Source organism: Oryx dammah, unplaced genomic scaffold (genome assembly GCF_014754425.2).
Source record: "Oryx dammah isolate SB20612 unplaced genomic scaffold, SCBI_Odam_1.1 HiC_scaffold_5, whole genome shotgun sequence".
NCBI lineage: Eukaryota > Metazoa > Chordata > Mammalia > Artiodactyla > Bovidae > Oryx > Oryx dammah.
Genome location: NW_024070189.1, coordinates 93,373,222 through 93,394,210, shown reverse-complemented (window position 1 = coordinate 93,394,210; position 20,989 = coordinate 93,373,222). Strand labels below are relative to the sequence as shown.

General features: G+C 46.5%; 1 protein-coding gene across 4 annotated transcripts in view; it reads right to left on the bottom strand.

Moving 5' to 3' along the window:
* Positions 1-3,394: 3,394 nt before the first annotated feature.
* The window catches only part of INSR (insulin receptor), a 144,068-nt gene continuing 126,473 nt past the window's right edge, over positions 3,395-20,989 (bottom strand). For 2 of the 4 annotated variants that reach the window (XM_040240604.1, XM_040240606.1), the window contains 8 exons: positions 19,474-19,576; positions 18,054-18,121; positions 15,196-15,440; positions 13,396-13,506; positions 13,143-13,302; positions 11,710-11,839; positions 11,255-11,389; positions 3,395-8,371 (listed from right to left, as the gene is read on the bottom strand). In XM_040240604.1, the coding sequence (XP_040096538.1) occupies positions 8,017-8,371; positions 11,255-11,389; positions 11,710-11,839; positions 13,143-13,302; positions 13,396-13,506; positions 15,196-15,440; positions 18,054-18,121; positions 19,474-19,576 (1,307 nt within the window). In that variant the 3' untranslated portion in view covers positions 3,395-8,016. The remainder of the gene's footprint in view (positions 8,372-11,254; positions 11,390-11,709; positions 11,840-13,142; positions 13,303-13,395; positions 13,507-15,195; positions 15,441-18,053; positions 18,122-19,473; positions 19,577-20,989) is intronic. The other 2 variants (XM_040240605.1, XM_040240607.1) reach the window with 1 other exon arrangement.

Sequence of the window (20,989 nt, the reverse complement as noted above, 5' to 3'; positions counted from 1 at the left end):
TCCAAGGAAGGGAGGAGAGGAGACTTCAAATGAGCTGATGGGTAGCTTCAATGGGTAGCAGTCTTGGTCCAACATTTTGTCCAAATGTCACATTCCATTTTGCATCTAAAAAGAAAGCTCAAAAATACGTCTCAGCCTCACAGAGAAAACAGTGAGACAGTGAGACTGAAGCCAAGCAGAAAAAAATTTTGGTTTATGCTCTAAACATCATGTATGGATGTGAGAGTTGGACCATAACGAAGACTGGGCACAGAAGAATTGATGGCTTTGATTTATGGTGCTGGAGAAGACTCTTGAAAGTCCCTTGGACTGCAAGGAAATCAAATCAGTCAATCCTAAAGGAAATCACCCATGAATATTCACTGGAAGGACTGATGCTGAAGTTCCAATACTTCGGCCACTTGATGTGAAGAACCGGCTCATTGGAAAACACCCTGATGCTGGGAAAGATTGAAGGCAAAAGGAGAAGGGGACAGCAGAAGGTGAGATGGTGGGATGGCAGCACCCACTCAATGAACATGAATCTGAACAAACTCCAGGAGCTAGAGAAGGACAGAGAAGACTGGTGTGCTGCAGTTCATGGGGTCAAAAAGAGTCGGATACAACTTAGAGACTTAACAACAACATAACTAGACACCAAGGAATGCTGACCAGCTGCATATTCCAGAGGACAGTAACTAGAATCGTTTTTTGTCTTGACAATGAGTTCAGATGCAGTGGAGGTGAGGAGACCTTGGAGGAGCCCCAGCAAGTCTGTGGGAATGAGACTAAAAGGACTCCAGGGTTGTAGCCACAAAGAACTTTTATCCATTTGTATTTTATCTTACCTTTTTAAAAGATTTTTTTTTGATGTGGACCATTTTTAAAGTCTTTATTGAGTTTGTTACAATATTGTTTCTGTTTTATGTTTTGAGGCTGCAAGTTGAAGATCAAGGTGTCTGCCAAGCTGGTTCCTCCTGAAGGCAGTTTGCTGGTGGTTTTTGGCATTCCTTGGCTTGCAGACTCTTCTCCCCAGTTCTTGTCTTCATCTTCATAAGGCGCTCTCCGTGTGTGTGTGTGTGTGTGTGTGTGTGTGTGTCCAATTTTCCCCCTTTTATAAGGGCCACCATCATATCAGATCAGGGACCCAGCCTACTCCAAGATGACCTCACCTTAAACCTGAACAAATTACATCTACAATGTAATTTTCAAATAAGCTCATGTTCTAATGTGCTAGAGATTAGGACTTGGACATAATCTCTTTTAGGTAGTGGGGGACACAACTGAACCCTCAACTTGTATTTAGGCACAAGGGTCAAGCGTTTGTATCCCTGGCCATTCATCAAATGTGGCTGCTCCTAGGGAGGGGACATAACATTGGACCAAGCAGCTCCCTTAAGCCTTGGAAAGTTCTGGCAAAAAGGACTCAGTTGTGAGCCCCAGTACTCTTGCCTAGAAAATCCCATGGACAGAGGAGCCTGGCAGGCTATAGTCCATGCGGTTGCAAAAAGTCAGACACAACTGAATGACTTCACTGCGAGCCCCCAGCAGACAACCTCCCTGGTAGCTTCTGAAGAGGTGGTCTGGGTGGTGCAGCCTGGTGTCAGCCAAAGTGGCCTCCTGTGAGTCTCTGATTATAACAAGGGCTTCTAGAGGTACGTGAGATTGAAGATTGTGGGTGAGTCACCTTGAGGACCCAATCCCAGGCAGAACAGTTAGCTCCATGGGGTGGGAGGGTAGGACCATACCCCAGGGGATGAGTCAGCAGCACCAGGAGGTTGGAGATACACAGCTAGAAAATCTGGATCTCATCACACAGAGTGTAGGCCACAACCAACACTGTCATCCATGCTAACAGTATCACATTCCTCTTTTTTTTAATGTGTAGTTCAGCACCCCATTGGGATGCCGCCTCCTCTAGGAAGTCTCCTGGACAGTCTTTTCAAAAATTTATTTATTTGGGGCTGTTATTGCAGGCTTTCTTCTAGTTGCAGTGAGTGCGGGCTACTGTCTAGTTGCACTGTGCGTGCTTCTCATTGTGGTGGCTTCCTTTGTTGCTGAGCCCCAGCTCTAGGGAGAGTGGAATCAGCAGTTGCAGCTCCTGGGCTCTAGAGTACAGGCTCAATAGTTGCAGTGCATGGCCTTAGCTGCTCTGCACCCTGTGAGCTCTTCCTGGATCAGGGATTAAATCTGCCTCTCTTCCACTGGCAAGTGGATTCTTTACCACTGAGTCACCAGGGAAGCCCTATCACTTCCCTCCTGCAAGAACTTTGGAGATACCAAAGCTTCCATATGCTTCCTCTTGCTTGTGACAACTATCTCATCTGTCATGCTGCTCACATTTGAGTTGGAGCTGGGGTCCCAGGGACCCAAAGCTGCAGTCATCTCTTAGCCATGGGTTTGAGGAGTCTGAGTGGCCCCTCTGAGAAGATACCACCCACCCAGCTTCTCACTCAAGACTGAAGCATCTTTGAGATCCTTTCCTGGGGAGAAAAGCATTTTCCTTTTCCCAAGAGGCTTCTATTAATTTCACAAACCCAGGGAGGCACAATTCAGGCTACTACCTAGCAGTGGCATCAGTTTCTTAGTGGTGAGGAACCTGGAGGGGTATGGGGGATAAATATTACCTTATTTCATCCTCACTATGATCATATGGCTTCCCCAGTGGCTCAGTTGTAAAGAATCCACCTGCCAATGCAGGAGACACTGGGTTGGGAAGATCCCATGGAGAAGGAAATGGCAACCCACACCAGTATTCTTACCTGGAAAATCCTATGGACAGAGGAGCCTAGCAGGCTACAGTTTTAATGGGATTGCAAAGAATTGGACACGATTGAGCATGCACACACAGACACACACACAGTCACACACATGGTCAGATGAAGGAAGGTCTATCATCCTCAGTCACAGAAGGGTAATGTGAGAAGTGTGGGTGATTGTTGCAGGACTGACTCTCACTCACATACACCCTCAACCAAAACCCTCAGACAGACCTTCCTCCCCTGAGGCTGACTCTGGGCTCATCTATGTGACTTCTTTTGGGCAAGTGGACAGTAGCAGACACTGCTCCGGCCAGCTACTCCGCATCTAGGCCTCCAGCATGGTGGAATGGAGCAAGATCATAGGGTTCCCTGGTATTCTTAGGGTTAGTGTTTGGAACCTGGGGAGGTTTGGGGTCCCTAAGGTGGCAGGTACTTACCAACTAGTATAGAAATAGTTCAGTATGTAAAGGGTTGATTCAACTGTACAGGTATGGATCAGTGTTGCCTCAAGGCAACAATATTTAACCTCCTGATTCACTGTTACGAAGAACCTAGCTGTTTGTCTCCTCTAATAACAAATACCCACAACACCCCAGGAATTCACGTTAACACAGTTCATAAGTCCTGGCTTGGACACCACACAGTAACAAGAGTATTCTCAGATAATTTATTCCGAATTTTCATATAAACAGGTAATTATCCCATATTTTACATGCAGAGCAATTTTGATATTCAAAAAAAAAGGCATATTCTGTATATGGTGCTACTTGGCTCTTGTAGGAAAACATTGAAAAATATAAGAATTGAGCTCTCGGTGGGTCTTGTGTCTCTGAGTTGATTTCCGCATAAGCCGAGGCACAGGAGGTGTCTGCTGCTGACAGGCAGGGCTCGGACCCCTGCCCCCACCCCGCCAGGCACACAAGGTAGAGAGTAGATAAGCCATTCCTGAATGTGTGTGGACACACGTGCTTTGGGGGCAGGGGAGGGAATACTGTTTCCTTTCTTCTCAAATGGGACCAAGAGCCCTGGGTTCCTGATCTGAGTTTTAACAAGGATTTTTGGGGCCCAAACCCAAATAAAAATGTGGCCAGAGCCTGGTTCTGGACCTTGACTGGTATGAGAAGATGACAGTGAGCTCAAGAAGCCATTGGTTCCCTCTGTCTCTGGGGGACCCCTAAGGAAACATTCACCTCCAGGTACAGCCTCGGAATGTCCATTGCATTCCTTTACATCTTTTAAAGAACAAATGCCCATCTGTACTTTCTACTCCCAACCTCAATTCTGGTGTAGATCAATGTTCTCAAGAACATTCCAGAAGGTTTCTGAAGGGATATCATTCTATGGGCATCATTCATATATGATCAGCGCAACCCCATCCCCCAACTCCGAACAAAATCATTTCTGAGTCACGTGTTTGTCAAGTGGCATTCGAACCCCAATCTCTACCCACCACAAAGAAGAAAAAGATTGTCATTTGGGGGACTACAGCACATCCACTCATGTACCCAGATGGAGAGCATGGGCCAAACCCTGCCCACTGATCAATCTTATGGCTGTTTCAGATAAACACCTTCCAACCCAACAAGCACATTCCACGGCAGACCATCTGCTCTGGTTGGAGAGACGGAGATCTGCCTAGCAATCAGAGGCAGTCTCCAGTGGTCTCAGGGTTGTTTGTGCAGACCTTCGCATCAATTCCCACTTTTTCAGTTGTGCTCAACATCTATCCAGAGAACCAGCAACACTTCTCACTTCTTACTAGCTTAAAAGGACAGAAAAGCACCCAGGACAGCTCCCAGAATACAAACATTTCCAGACGTGCGTTTGACATCACTGATCCAGGGAGGAACTACTATATGTTGATTTTGTCACACAAATAAAAAGGGGTTTCTAAAATAATGAGACACCTTTAAAAACAAACAACAAAAAATTCAACCAAAGCTGGCTTTGTTGCTTTTTTTTTTTTTTTTTAAATAATCATCACTACAATCCTCCAGGACATCCATTTCGAGGACTGAATTCTGTTGTGACAGAGTCCACATTATCTGATGCAAAAGGAGGCTGTGATCCAAGCCTGCTTGTTCTTACACTGCAGCAGCAGAGACAGCTAAATGAAGTCAGGGAAATTCCATTCACAAAGGGCAGGCCCAGCACTTGACAGTACCTCTCCAGGGCAAGTGGAGAAAGGTGACTCTGCTGGGGTGGTGCCTACAGGTTTGGGAAGGGCAGTGAGGTCTGGTGTGTACGACAGCATTTCTGCTTGCCCCATCCAGGCTTACACATGGGTTGTCAAAGTCCCTAAGGTCAAACAGCATCAGCTTGAAGTCAACCAAACCAAAATGAGAGGGTCCAAGGTTTTGTTGCTAAAAAAATGTGTTCAGCCTCTCGGTGGGTTTAGGGTTGAGATTTCTCAGCATCTCCCTTCCCACTCAGAGAATAACAACAGACACTGCATTGAGTGCTTGTGTGTCAAGTTCCCAAGACAATGATATGTTCCTCACTCAAAGCATCTCAGCCTAAAAAGAGTGGGCACCTAGACGCTCACACACCACAGAGGTTCTGAGGGGAAAGGAGCATGCTGGCTGGATCAAAGACTGTCTCTGTCTCAACACTGCAGCTTCCCTCATCAGCTAAGGGTAGCTCAGAACTGGAAACATCAGATCCATCGCGATGGCCTGAAACTTGCTTCATTCTTGAGGGCCACGGTGTCAATAGATGGAGGATCGAACAACAACAAAAAAAGGAAGATTAAATTCAGAGGTGAATATTATCAGCCAGGAAAAGGATCTATGCTCACATGAAAGCCATACTTCAGCCCCACTCCCTCCCTCAAAATTCTTACTGGTCCCTGGCATTCGGAATCAGCTGATATGAATCTTCCCTGATTCAGATCGGATCCAGACAGAATTCTGAAGTCTCAAAGATGTCCATTATTGAACCACATCCTAACAATACACTGAGGTAGACTGTGCTGGGAAAAAAAATCATTACCCCACATTCACCTGTTTATTTTTCTTTGAAAAAAAAATTTTTTTTACATGCTCTCCATTTCTTATGAAAGTGATTTTTTAACAGTGATTTTAATATATTAAAATAAATAATTTTCCCCTAATATAAGAAAACCTTTCTGAATTAGAAAAATGTGAAAATTGCTGCTACCGTAGTATATGGGCACTACAAATTTACTACGAAAAGAACAAAATACCTAGATCTACGTGTTTCGTTCCTTTTTAACTTACATACAGATCCTCGTCTATGTACAAAATAAATTTGGCGAAAATAATTTCTGTGCTCCTTGTACCCAATCACTGAGGCTCCCTGGAAATATTCTGACATGCTGTCATTTCTGAAATCGTATAAATAAGATAGCCAGAAGCAACTGGGATGCGTGTCTACCTGTGTTCTCCATCAAGAACTGAGAAGGTTCGGAGGTCACCATGGCATCCCAGGTGTTCTGAAGCCCACAGTTCTTGAGAAGAGAAGGAAAGCAGTCTTAGACTCGTGAGAAAATGCACTCGAGAGATAACCTGTGGGTGATGATTTGGATGAACCATGGCAATGAATCCATCATGTTCTGTATTTGAGCAGCGGTCATTCTTACCCCAGAAGGGAAGCAACTGTGGCATCACGCCCATCCTCATGTTCTCCGTAGTGTGAAGGTCCTTAGCGGTTTTTCCTCTGGACTTGACTCTCTTAGGAACTGCACGATCGTTAAGTACCTGAGAATTCAGCTCAGGCTCCACACCTGGTCCAGTTGAGGTCACTGGGCGCAGAGCAGCTTCTGGGAGCTCAGTTCTGAGGACGGTCGGACGCCCTGAGGGCGGAAGGGACCGACAGGCACGTCTTCATATTGCTAGTGTTTTCAAAGTCCATCCATGCTGTCCCACTTTGAGATCTGATGGTGCCAAATTTGCACAATCCCTGTGGGACATGGACACCCCGCTGAGGAAGCTTGAGAGGTACACACAGGGAACCAGAAGATCCAGGAGCCACAAGTGTGTTTGAAGGCAGGGCTCAGATTTTCAGAGCAGAAACCAAACCATCCATCAAACCCCATCGCCCACACGCTCAGTGTGGCCTCACCACGATGTCCAGAGGATTAGCAGCTAACGTGGCTTTAGTCCCAGAAAAAATGGATGCCTTGAAGACCAAGCAAAGAAGCCACCGGTGCCTGGCTCCTCCTGGCCCACACAGGCAGACAAACCCACATGCGCTACCTCCCACCCCAGGAAACGGTCAATAATTTATGAGGCTGATACTGAAGATTCTTTTTAAAAATTAAATATGTTACAAATATATTCTCAAAACTCTTCATCATCTCAGTTCTTGTTTTTCTTTTCTTCTTCTTCTGTAAATCTTCTCTATGTCCTGGCTTTGTTTGGTCTTGAAAAGATCCATCATCACTCCAAATGACTCCCATGGCTCGCAGAAAATATTTTTCACCAAAGTTAAGGGAGAGAAGAATCCTGAGGCTCCATTTGGGACAGAAAAATTTGTTGAGGGCACAGTCTCCCAGTAAATAAGAAAGAAGGGGTCGGGGGTGGGGGAAGCAGGGGCTCACATACTCCAGAAGAGCTGAACCTTCATGGGCTGATCCCCAAAGTGTCCACTCAGCACACATGATTTGTGCACGCATGCACGCGTGCGCACGCGCACACACACACACACACACACACATAAGTGCGTACATGAACCACACATCAGGACTGCAGACCCATATCCAAAGTACAAAAGCAGCAGCTATTGGTCAATTTGAGGAACTGGTTTTGTGAAGGAAAAAAACAAAAAACAATCCTTCAGCCTGGATGAAAAAATACTTTCCTGAAGCCCACTCCGTAAAGCTTGGAATTCTACTAGAACTGGGTTTGTTTCTTTCTAACTTTTGTTTCATAAACAAGATTTATCTTTTATACTGTAGCTCAGACACCAGCAAAAAAAAAAAAAAACTTTGTAAAAATAGGTGCTTTCTTTCAAACTACTAGGGAAAATAATAATAATAATAATAACATCTGGGCTTGAAACCTCGGTGGCCCAAAAGGACAGCAGCCGTGGAAACCCCCTCCCCATCCAGGCTCACAGTTACGTGCTCAGATGACAAGTCAAATAGGCAATGGAACCACTGCGTTTGAAGACAAAGAGGAACAGAAATGGATAGTCGTGATCTCTGAGCTCCGTTTGACACTGTGGCAGAGTTAGGTGGAAATCCTGAGTTTTCTGGAGGCCTTCGAACCAGAGGGAAGTGTAGACAGGAACCCTCGCCCACTAGCAGGGGTTGTTAGGAAGGATTTGACCGGGGCAAAGTCAGAATCCGTCCGTTTTTCTTGCCCCCGTTCATGTGGGTGTAGGGGATGTGCTCGTCATAGTTTCGCTTTAGCCCCAGCGCCGACCCTCCGTCCCGGCCCCCAGCCTCCTCTCTCTGCGCGTGCGAGGACCGGTCCAGCGGCACGCTCTCCATGTCCTCAAACTCCATTTCCAGCTCCTCGCTCTCGGGCGCCTTGTTCTCCTCGCTGTGGAAGAAGGACACTTCGGGAAAGCTGGGGTGCAGGTCGTCCTTGAGCAGGTCCACGATCTCCAGGAAGGTTGGACGCATCTTGGGGTTGAACTGCCAGCACATCCGCATCAGGTCGGTACTGCGGAACAAAGAAGGGCACGTGGAGGGTGAGGCCCCAAGGGTCCCCGCCAAGCGGCCCTCCTTCCCCCACCCCGCTCCTGCGGTGCACACACACCCACGTGGACAAGTGCTGACCTCAGGAGGGTCAAGCAGAAACAGCCATTCTAAGGGCGTGAAAGATGGTTTTAAAAAGAGAGCCAAGGGTTTCCCAAACCAGATCCACAAGGGCCTCTCCTGATATTGCCACTTGGTGAAGACCAACTAGGTCCATCTTTTTTTTTTTTAAATTAGAGTTGATTTATGATGTTGTGTTAGTTTCAGATGTACAGCAAAGGGATTCAGATATACATTTTTGTTGCTGTTGTTGTTCAATCGCTAAGTCATGTCCAACTCTTTAGGACCGCACAACTACAGCCCCCCAGGCGCCGGTGTCCATCTACTTCTCCAGGCCAGAATACTGGAGTGGGCTTCCATTGCCTCCTTCAGGGAATCTTCCAGACCCCGAGGTCGAACCTGCATCTCCTGCCTCGGCAGGCAGGTTCTCTACCACTGAGCACCAGGGAAACCCTCAGATATATTGGGTTGGTCAAAAAGTTCATTCAGATTTTTCTGTAAGATGTTATGGAAACAAACACTTTGGTCAAGCCCATGTATATATAATTGTTTTTCAGATTCTTTTCCCTTATAGGTTATTACAAAATATTGAATATAGTTCCCTGTGTTATACAGTAGGTTCTTGTTTTTCTATTTTATATTCAATACTGTTAATCTATTAATCCCAAGCTCCTATTTTATCCCTACCCCCTCCTTTCCCCTTTGGTAACTGTAAGTCTGTTTTCTGTGTCTGTAGGTCTATTTCTGTGGGTTCATCATTTTATATACACATTGTTGCTCAGAATGAGGGCAGCTGGGTGGACCTACCATAGAGGGCCAGCTCTGAGCAGGTCCTCTGCAAGCCCAGCCCACACTCTCTGGAGAACGGGAGGAGAGGAGGGGGCAAGGACCCAGGGGCTCAGGATTTCCCGTGTACCTCTTCCTTTCACTACTGTAACTTCTTCCAGGGCAGGAGTTGACAATCTTCACCCCTTGGACCAAATCTGGTCCTCCGAGTGTTTTTGTAAATAAAGTTTTATTGGCACGTAGCTACACCCATTCAATTATGCATTGTCCCCGGCTGATTTGAACTACAAGGCAGAGAACTGCCAGGCCCACAAAGCTGAAAATACAATATGGCACTTTAGAGGAAAAGCTGGCAGGTCCTCACCCTAGGGGCACTGATTTCCTCCTGACATAGCCAGGAAAGAAACTTCATGGAGCAATGTTTAGAAATATTTTGCTCAGAGTTTCCAAGGAACTCTGCTTCATACTTTTTTACATGTGAGATTTCTTCAAATTAGGTTTTCTAAACTGATATCTTATTCTTGTGAGGATGGAGCATCAAAATGGCCTTCTTCCATGCATTTTTTCCAGGAAGGCAAACTTATTTTTTTGCAGAAACACTGGTAAAGAAATATTACATGCAATAAACAATGCGTAGTAAATGCTTATTGTGGGAAAGGGAAAGTCGCTCAGCTGTGTCCGACTCTTTGCGACCCCATGGACTGTAGCCTACCAGGCTTCTCAGTCCAGGGGATTTTCCAGGCAAGAGTGCTGGAGTGGGTTGCCATTAAACATCCAACAATATAGTGAAAATACAGCTTGCATACAACTCTCCTTCAGATATAATCTCATCTTTTCTGTCTGGATACATTTGGAAATGCAATTTATACACATTTACTACACTTAACATTTTAACATAAGGTAGACCACTGAGTTACAAAACATTTCATAAGCATCATTTGAAATGTCAATTACTATAAGTGTATTATTTTATCAAATTACTTTATTGATTATTTTTTCAATTTACTTGCCAGTTCTCATATTGTTGGATGTTTAGATCATTTCTTTCTTTCTTTTTTGGAGACTTTAAGTAAAATTTCTGTGAGTAGCTCTTATTATAATGGGCTTCCTTGGTGGCTCAGTGGTAAAGAATCTGTCTGCCAATGCTGAAGACTTGGGTTTGATCCCTGGGTCAGGAAGATCCCTTGGAGAAGGAAATGGCTACCCACTCCAATATTATTGTCTGGGAAATCCCATGGACAGAGGGGCCTGGAGGTTCATGGGTCATGAAACAGTTGGACACAACTTAGCAACTAAATGATAACAAACAAAAAATTCTTACAGTGGAGTGATATGAATGACTATCTAGCCATACCATTGATAGCCGTGAATATCATAACTCTTCCTTCTTTCCCTCCCTTCTTTTTATTGCTAATTAGGAAGATAGTACTTTCCTTTATTTTACTTTACATGTATTGGACTATTACGATGCTGGACAATTTTGCAAGTGTTTATTGATGTGCATTTGATGTTTGTGTTGTACATCTGCTCCTGCAACAAAAATTTAAGACAAATATTGGAAGGGGATATGTTGTACGTACCCCTGAAGTTTTAGTGTTTACAATTCGTGAATTCTTTTCTCTACTTTCAATGAGATATAATAAGAATATGTAGTTAGTAAGTCTCCACCCCAGCTCTCCAGTTTTATTCCCCAAATAACCACTGCTGTGCAGTTTCCTCTACAACCTTCTGAAGATATGAAAGGCAATAAGGCACACATGTAATGATATAATACACAACCATGTAGTAATATGTAGACACAATATGCAAATCCAAGTGTGCATGCAGAAGGCAAGCAAAAACACACCTACAGACACCATGTAAAACACAAGTGTGCATTCAAAGATAAAACTTGCAAACACAAACACACATAGACATACAATATACAAACACGAGTATCCATGCAAAAGGCACAGACTTTTGAATAAGCACCCCACACACTACACCGCCTTTCTACACTTACACTCTCTCTGGACAATTGTCAGGTTGATCCAGGTACCCTCCATCCATGACAAATTTCAGCACCTGCTCATTTGACAGACCTTGGTAAGGCTGTTCTGCCAAGCTGGTAATTTCCCAAAGGACCACACCAAAAGACCTGCCAATGACAGTTGGGAGTAGTAACAATGAAGCCATTAAAATAAACACACACACACCCTTTCTTGGCTTACTAGAACCTGGGTGGCCAGTTCTCTAAACAGTTCATGCTGCAGTTCAGAAATTCCTATAAGACTAATCGTCGTTGGAATGTCACAGTAGTTGTGCAAGGGTCCCCCAGACATGCTGTCCCTTCCTTTCCTTGATGGAGAAGCCATGAAGAAGTCAGTTTTTAAGTGACTCCTCTCTTGCTGGTCATACTAGCAGAGCAACCTGGAATTCAAGTGCAGTGTTCTTTCCGCCAGCCCACACATAACTCACCACATGTCCGAAGAGGTGGTGAAGACTCCGTCCTTGAGGGATTCAGGTGCCATCCACCGCACGGGGAGCAGACCTTTGCCCCCTTTCCGGTAGTAATCCGTTTCATAGATGTCTCTTGTCATTCCGAAGTCTGACAACAAACAGTTCACATGCTCTTAGCCTTCAGCTGCGACCCAGCTGTCTGCCATCTTTACTCCCCCACCCTTGGCAGAGCTCTTGAGTTCACCTGCCCCAGGTGTGAGCTCACCTGGATCACAGCCAAATACAGTGAGAATGGATTCTGAGGGTACTCAGGGGGATATGGAGGGGGAGGGCGGGTCACCATTTAAAAGGAAAGAAAGGAACCACCAAGCAGCAAAGAAGCGATGTTCTGACCTGCAACATGGGGATCTCAACCTTAGCAAAACTTCCTTCCTACCTATGACCTCATAGGCAACCCATGCTGAACTTTTCATCCTCTGCAGCCAACCTACTGCTCCCCATTGGATCTGGCCCCACTACCCACCTAGCTGCGCAGCCAGAAACCGAAGGCTGAGTCCTCCCTTCACAACCCCTTGTCCTCACGCCCCACAGACAAGACAGAGTCTCAGCCTCCTCATGTGCGAGTGCTAAGTCGCTTTAGTCGTGTCTGACTTTGTGACCCCACAGACTGTAGCCTGCTAGGCTTCTCTGTCCATGGGATTCTCCAGGCATAAATACTGGCTTGGGTTGCCATTTCCTCCTCGAGATCTTCCCAACCCAGGGATCAAACCCTCATCTCTTTTGACTCCTGCCTTGGCAGGTGGGGTCTTTCTTTATCCTGAGTGCTACCTGGGAAGTTCTAAATTAGTTCACTGAATTTTAATTATTTTATTTTACTGAATTAACCACATTCTATTGTACTGAATTTAGATTAATTTAAATTAGTTCACTGAATTTTAATTATTTTATTTTATTGAATTAATTTTATTTTCCTGAATTTTAAAATTTTGTTTTACTGAATTTAAATTATTTTTATTTACTTTTACTGAATTTATTTTACTTTACTGTGCTGCTTGGTGCAGATAAAAACTGCAAGCTGCAGGGAATTCCCTGGGGGTCCAGTGGTTAGGACTCTGAGCTGGGAGCCAAAATCCCAGAAGCCATGTGGCCAGGCCAAAAATTGCAAGTTTCTCAAGGGCAGAAAAATTATGGTGACGTACTCAACCTTGCCCCTGTAACACCTCCTGCAGCCACCAGCACAAATACTACTTAAATAAGTGAATGAATTAAGTAAAGAACAAATGCAATTAAACTACAGCTTGAGGGTGAGCCCCCATCCCAAACCCTGGGACCTTCCAGGGTTTTCTAGTAGTGGGACCTTCCCACTACTAGAAAAGATTGAAGTGCTCACTATAGACAACTGAAGCCAAAAAGCCTGGGTCAAACATTTCAAGACAGAAAGCCAGACGCACCTCCGATTTTGACGGTAAAGTCGTGGGCAACCATGCAGTTCCGGGCTGCAAGATCCCGGTGCACGAACTTCTTAGCGTTCAGGTATGCCATCCCATCGGCGATCTCTGCCGCCATCTGAATCATTTCTTGCAGGGTAGGGGGAGGGCGGCCGGGGTTATTCTAAAGTTGAAACAGGGAGGGCATGTTCAGCCACACAGGTGCCTGAGGCCTGGGAGTGCTGGGTGCTCTGCCAGGTACCTGGAGACAGCTCACCTCAGCCTCAGGCCGCAGGGAACGGAGGTAACTCTTCAGGTCTCCGTGAGCCATCAACTCCATCACCACCAGTGTTGGCTGGCCTTTGGACACCACTCCCAGGAGGCGGACCTGTGGAATAAGCAGGGGTGGGGGAGATTCTTGAATGAGGGTCTGTGAGAAGATGTCCACCCACCTGGGTCTTTCTGTCTGGTACCTACATCACACCCAGCACCCTGGTCCTGAGTGGCCTGTAGGAAGCCCTGGTCTGTCCAGAAGAAACACCAAAGTCAACATCTTGTTGGATTTGGGGTCGGGGAGCAAGTAGCTACTGTCCTGGATGAAAGTGAAAGTTCCTCAGTCCTATCCGACTCTTTGCGACCCCATGGACTACACAGTCCATGGAATTCTCAAGGCCAGAATACTAGAGTGGGTAGCCTTTCCCTTCTCCAGGGGATCTTCCCAACCCAGGGACCGAATCCTGGCTTCCCGCATTGCAGGTGGATTCTTTACCAGCTGAGCTACAAGGGAAGCCCAAGAATACTGGAGTAGATAGCCTATCTCTTCTCCAACAGATCTTCCCGACCCAGGAATTGAATTGGGGTCTCCTGCATTAAGGGACGCTCCAATGTCCTGGATGGTACAGATGAAAATTGCAAGCTACAGGGAATTCCCTGGCAGTCCAGTGGTTAGGACTCTGAGCTGGGAATCAAGATCCCATAAGCCATGGGCAAGGCCAGAAAAAAAGCATGCTGCACAAAGGATCAAAAGAATCACAGTGGTTCATTCCACCTTGTCCCTGCAACATGTCCTGCAGTGCCCTGCACAAATACTACTTAAAGAAGTGAATAAATGGCTGCTCCCAAACAGCAACATGCCAAGGCAAACCCTTGTATCTCTGAGCCCACCTCCAGACCTTTGCATTAACTGTTCCCCCTGCCTGATGCTCTGTCCCCTCACCTATCCCTCAACCCAGTCCCTACATCCTGGAGTCTTTGCTCAAATATACCTTTGCCACTGCTGCCTTCCCAAACCCTCAGCTCCGCCCTCCTCTCCCCTGTTGCCATAGCATCATCTCCTCATGGGATGACATCATTAACTTGCTGGGTTTAGATTCTGTCTCCACCTCTGGACTGGGAGCTCCAGGAGGACAGACATCCATCTGCTGCATCTCAGAGAGGAGAATGGAGCTCATATACAGCAGGTGCTCCAAGAATATGCTTGGGGCAAGGATGAAAGGACACAGGCTCAAGGGGAAACTAAAGGAGTAAAAAGGCAGGGAGAGTCTGTGCTGACTGGGGAGTGGGGGGCAAGGATTGGGTGGACCACAGTATTTAAAGGTTACATAGGAGCCAGGAAGAGGGAAGAGAAAGAAGAGTCTAGAAAGTGATGGGACAGCGAAAGAGTCTCACTCTAAATGAGGTGGGAAAGGGTGGGATTGGAGAAAAGAGAAGGGAAGGGCCACCTTTGGGATGCTCAGCAGAGTGGGGGCTGGGTAGAAGGTCCACACCCAGCATCCTCAAGCTCTATGCATTAAGAGGAAGGATGGAGGAGATGGGATGAGAGAATGCACGTTAAGGAAGCCTTGCACTGTTTGTGTTGGTTTCTGCCACACAACAAGCAAACCAGTCATAAGTATATATAGGCTCTAGGTCATCACAAAGCGCTGGGCTGGGCTCCCTGTGTTATATAGCAGCTTCCCAGTAGCTATCTATTTTGCACATGGTATTGTATTATCCTCCAACTAAAAATTTAAAAAACTAAAATAAAAATGAAAAAATAAAGCCTTTATCTGCTCCCAGAGCCAGCAGGGGGACTTACCACATGGTGGCAGGTGAAGCCCTTCATGACCGAAGCCTCGTTGAGAAACTCGATCCGCTCTCGCAGGCTGGCCGACTCGTTGACCGTCTTCACTGCCACGCGGGTCTCCGCCTCACCCTTGACAATGTCCCTGGCGTTGCCCTCGTACACCATGCCGAAGGAGCCTTGCCCCAATTCTCGCAGGAGTGTGATCTTCTCTCGAGGCACCTCCCACTCGTCCGGCACATACACAGAGCATGGGAACACTACTCCTCACTTATCTACACAGCACCCTCAGCAGATCCCTCGGGGGTCCTGGCCGCCTCCCACCCAAGCTCCTCCTCGTAAATGTTCACTAAGTGGCCCCTGTGGTCCAGACCTTGTGCTGGGCAGTGGGCACAGGGCCAATAACAGGATGGACAGAGGCTCAGGAAGGAGCCATAATCAGTCCAGGGTCCTGGCCAGTAGCGTGCCAAGCTGAGCCTGCATCCTGTCTGATTTCAGAGTCCCCTTACCAAAGGATGCTACTTCCCATCTAAGCCTGTTGTTTCTGCAGAATACCAAAAGGAAGGGGGAACACCCAGCCTGCCTGCCACCAGATAGGTGAGTGAGCCCATTTCAGACAACTCAGTGCCCGTGGATTTGCAAAAGGGCTACAGCCATGTGAGTGAGACCAGAAAAACTACTCAGCTGCGCACTGCCCAGGTGGCAAACCCACCACATTTTGAGCCAATAGGTAGTGGTTGTTTTAAGCCCCTAAGTTTGGAGTGGTTTGTTACACAGTGGCAAATAGTTTGCAGACAAATACACAGTCTTAAGAAAAACCATGATGCTTCCTCCCCTCCTCTGCACCTGTTGCACGCTAAAATTGTATCCCTCACACATTTATATGTTGATGTCCGAACCCAGGTTTTTCCGAATGTGACTGTATTTAGAGGTGGAGTCTTTACAGAGATGATCAAAGTAAAATAAGGTCATTAGAGTGGCCCTAATCCAATCTGACTGGAGTCTGTGAAGAGATTAGGACACAGACACTCCCAGAGGGAAGGCCATGTGAGGATACAGGGAGAAGATGGCCATCTACAAACCAAGGAGAGAGGACTCAGGAGAAACCAACCCTGCTGACACCGTGGTCTCAGAGTTCCAGCCTCTGGGACTGTGAGGAAATCAAACTGTTCTCTAAGCCACCCAGTCCGAGTACAGCAGTCCAAGCAACACAATACCATCACCAATGGTTCTTGCAAGGACATTGGATCATACAAAAGCTCTGAACCCAAATGAACTTACACATACTCACTGGGGAGTCCCTCTCCCAGCCCCCAAGATCCCAGAGCTTGGACCTTTCCCTCTGTATCTCTTGGCCCAGAACTTCCTGGCCTTAAAGACCCACGAGCTGCAACTTCCAGCTTTCACTGAGCACCCCTGTGCCCTCAGCCATTGCTGCAACCCCAGAAGGAAGCAGGATAATAGAGTGGAAGCAGATCACTGTGGGGGTTGATGGCAGCCCTGGGGTTCAGCTTTCCCATCTCTGACATGGTTAACAATGCCATTCGCCAAGCAGAGAGAGAAAGGCTCTGGATCAACACTCACCCCTTCTTGCTGCTGGACTATGTGCCTACTCCCACCTGGAATAACTCCTTTATCTAGGTTCTCTATTCTGATGCTTTGAGGTGTTGCTGGTGCTGGAAGGACTGCCCTTCCCAGGGGTGGCCAGTTCACACAGATAGTAAATGAAGTGCCCGGGAGTCCACCTTTCATATGCAAAACAGCCAATCCAGAGCCCACATCCTAACCCCCTCCATCATCAGGCTCTCCCACTCTGGGTCACCAACCCCCTGCCCTGATCATCCCAGGCCCAGTTAGGAGACAACCAGGGACAGCTCATATGCCCCAGAGGCTGCTGAAATCGTTTAGCTTGAATTAGCCCTTCCTGTGTCTTGCCTCACCTTCCCCATGGAGAAGAGAATAAAGCCTCTTGCTCATGTTTCTCTCACTCCCTCTGCCTCCTGACCAACCCTGGTGCTTCCCCGTGTGGCCCTGCCTCCTCTTTTTCCAGGCTCCGCGAGTCCGCCCTTCGTCCTCACGACAGTCACTTCCATGCCTGCATGTCTTAGCAGACTTCTTGGAAATGAATCCCAGGCATCCTTAAAAACACCACCCCTGTCTCCCAAAGCAGCATCCTGCCACACAATAGTGTTCATGCCTTGAAAGTCGCTCTTTGATTTTTTTTTTTTTTTTCGCTGCATGAAGCATTTTAGAAGGTTGTAATGCAATAGCTGCCTTCGTGTCTAAAGGGACAGCCAAAGCTTTATCTACAAGGGTCACTTACTGCCCTTTGGTACAATCGAGGGTCTACGGTCATCGGTCCTATGCTCCTGTCACCGGCATCAGCATCTCACCCATATTCAGTGGCCACCAACGGCAGAGGTGCTGGTGGTACCCACCCAGCTCCCATGTGCCCCATCTGTTCCTTGCTTCCTGTTTGCCCCATCCCTCATCTCCACTCTCCCGTCTTGGCTTCTGACCCCACCTCCCAGCGTGGATGGCCTGTTTTGTCACCACTTTCTGGCTCTGACCCTTGGCATGCTCTCTAGCATAGGACCCATGCTCTGTATCTCTACAGCTGCAGCACCAAGTTCAGGGTGTCTCCGCCCAGCCCAAGCACATCTAGCCCATCCAAACAAGTGCCAGATGACAGGTGTCTAATTGCTCCTGGTAACAGGGTTTCTGCACAAGGGGCAGGTGTGCCAACTCAAGGGAACAAGAAGACTGTTCTCAGCCCCCCAGGGTATCAACCCTTGACTGTCAATTGATGGAGATGGCAAAGGAAACCAAACAGAGGGGTTCTGGTCACCCACGGGCAAAGGGATAGAACTCACCATCGCTGGCACTGAGGTACTCTGGGTTTGAAGAAGCATACAGTGGTCCCAGTGGCCCATCTGGCTGCCTGGATGAGAAGAATGGAGACATTCCATCTTGATAAACTCACAGGACTCTGTGGATTTCTAGCAGGAGGATATAACCTCCCCAGAGCAAACAGCTACCCTTATTAGTGGCAGCCACATAATCCTGGATACAGTCTGTGGTGAGGGTGGGGGAATCCTAATTTTTTTTAGCAGAAGCCCATCAGATGGCTACGTAAGTGCATCAGCGTGGAACAGCTTACCCATAAACTATAATTTATGGTTGTCATTATAACATCTAAAAACTATTCACCCGCTGCTGTTCTGAAACCATCTCATTCCAGCTTATGAGAAACAACTGTTGAATTTTCAGGAAATTTGCAAGCCAGTTGTTAAATACAACCACCGCTTAAAATTAAATTACATAAGCCTACAGTTAAATATATTCTCTTCAAAGCAAACGTAACACATACTCAAAACTGACCACTTCCTAATTATCACACTGTATCTTACTATACTGGACACTCTTCAGTCCATCTCTGTTACCTTATTTATTTAGATGGTTGCACACATATGGCAGAAAGACTTTATGTTCACGAGTCACTGCATTGTGGTAGTTATTTAGTCGCTAAGCTGTATGCCTGACTCTTTTGCGACCCCATAGTCTACAGCCCGCCAGGCTCCACTGTTCATGGGACTTCCCAGGCAAGAATACTGGAGTGGGCTGCCATTTCCTTGTGCAGAGGATCTTCCCGATCCAGGGATCGAACCTGCATCTCCGGCATTGGCAGGTGGATTCCTTACCACTGAGCCACTGGGGGAGCCCCAGTAGAAACAAGTCATTGTATTATTTGTCCAAATCCATACAATGCACAACACCGAGAGTGGAGCATAATATAAACTATGGACTTTGGGTGATAACAATGTATGGATGTAGGTTTATCAGTTATAACACTGATGGGGGATGTTGATAATAGGGGCTCATGCATGGGTCAAGGGGTGTATGGGAAATTCTTATACTTTTGCCTCGGTTTTGCTGCGAACTGAAAACTAAGAAATCAACTCCATGTTTTAAAAACAATGGATAAGTTAAATCCTATTAAATCCTATCATAATGCATATGGCTTTCCCTGTTGGCTCAGATGGTAAAAAATCTGCCTACAATGCAAGAGACCTGGGTTTGATCCCTGGGTCAGGAAGGTTCCCCTGGAGAAGGGAATAGCTACCCACTCTAGTATTCTTGCCTGGAGGATTCCATGGACAATGCTGTCTGCCAGGCTACAGTCCATGGGGTTGCAAAGAGTTGGACACGACGGAGTGACTAACACACATGTAGGCATGCTTTTCCCCAAGACAGCTGGTTGTTAACCACTTACCAGCACATCATCGCACTCACCTCTTTCTCAGGAATAGACAAATGCTTCCAATCACAACACTGAAGAGAAAGACAAAGATGAGGGGACCGATGATGATTTTTGCAATATTTGATGGCACGTCTACTGAAATAGAATAAGAAAATGTAGGGTTCTCATCAAAATGTGTTCACATCAAAGGTCACACTAGAAAGCATATCTACACATCTAATGGGCCACTCACCCTTGTTCCCCTTCTCTAGTCCCTGAGTCAGTATCCCCTGCAGTGACCTCAGATCACTGCCCAGCACCAGCTTTCTCCCTTCACCATCAGCTTCACAGACATGCAACCCAAGCCATCAGCTAGGTTCCCTACTCAGAAGATCCTTGTTGGTTTTCAGTCACTAAGTCATGTCTGACTCTTTGAGACCCCCCGGACTTTAGCCTTTCAGACTCCTCTGTCCATGGGATTTCCCAGGCTAGAATACTGGAGCAGGTTGCCATTTCCTTCTCCAAGGCATCTTCCCAGCCCAGGAATTGCACCTGGATCTCCTGCATTGGCAGGAGGATTCTTTACCCCTAAGCGACCAAATTAGAGATACCAAGAGATACCAAGGGCACATTTCATGCAAAGACAATAAAGGACAGAAATGGTATGAACCTAACAGAAGCAGAAGATATTAAGAAGAGGTGGCAAGAAGAACTGTACAAAAAAGATCTCCATGACCCAGATAATCATGATGGTGTGATCACTCACCTAGAGCCAGACATCCTGGGATGCGAAGTCAAGTGGGCCTTAGGAAGCATCACTATGAACAAAGCTAGTGGAGGTGATGGAATTCCAGTTGACCTATTTCAAATCCTGAAAGATGATGCTGTGAAAGTGCTGCACTCAATATGTCAGCAAATTTGGAAAACTCAGCAGTGGCCATAGGACTGGAAAAGGTCAGTTTTCATTCCAATCCCAAAGAAAGGCAATGCCAAAGAATGTTCAAACTACTGCACAATTGCACTTATCTTACATGCTAGCAAAGTAATACTCAAAATTCTCCAAGTCAGGCTTCAACAGTATGTGAACTGTGAACTTCCAGAAAGAAAAGGCAGAGGAACCAGAGATCAAATTGCCAACATCTGCTGGATCATCAAAAAAGCAAGAGAGTTCCAGAAAAATCTATTTTTTCTTTATTGACTATGCCAAAACCTTTGACTGTGTGGATCACAACAGACTGTGAAAAATCATTAAAGAGATGGGAATACCAGACCACCTGACCTGCCTCCTGAGAAATCTGTATGCAGGTCAGGAAGCAACAGTTTGAACTGGACATGGAACAACAAACAGATTGGTTCCAAATCGGGAAAGGAGTACGTCAAGGCTGTGTACTGTCACCATGCTTATTTAACTTATATGCAGAGTACAGCATGCGAAATGCCGGGCTGGATGAAGCACAAGCTGGAATCAAGATTGCCAGGAGAAATATCAATAACCTCAGATACACAGATGACCACCCTTATTGCAGAAAGCAAAGAACTAAAGAGCTTCTTGATGAAAGTGAAAGAGGA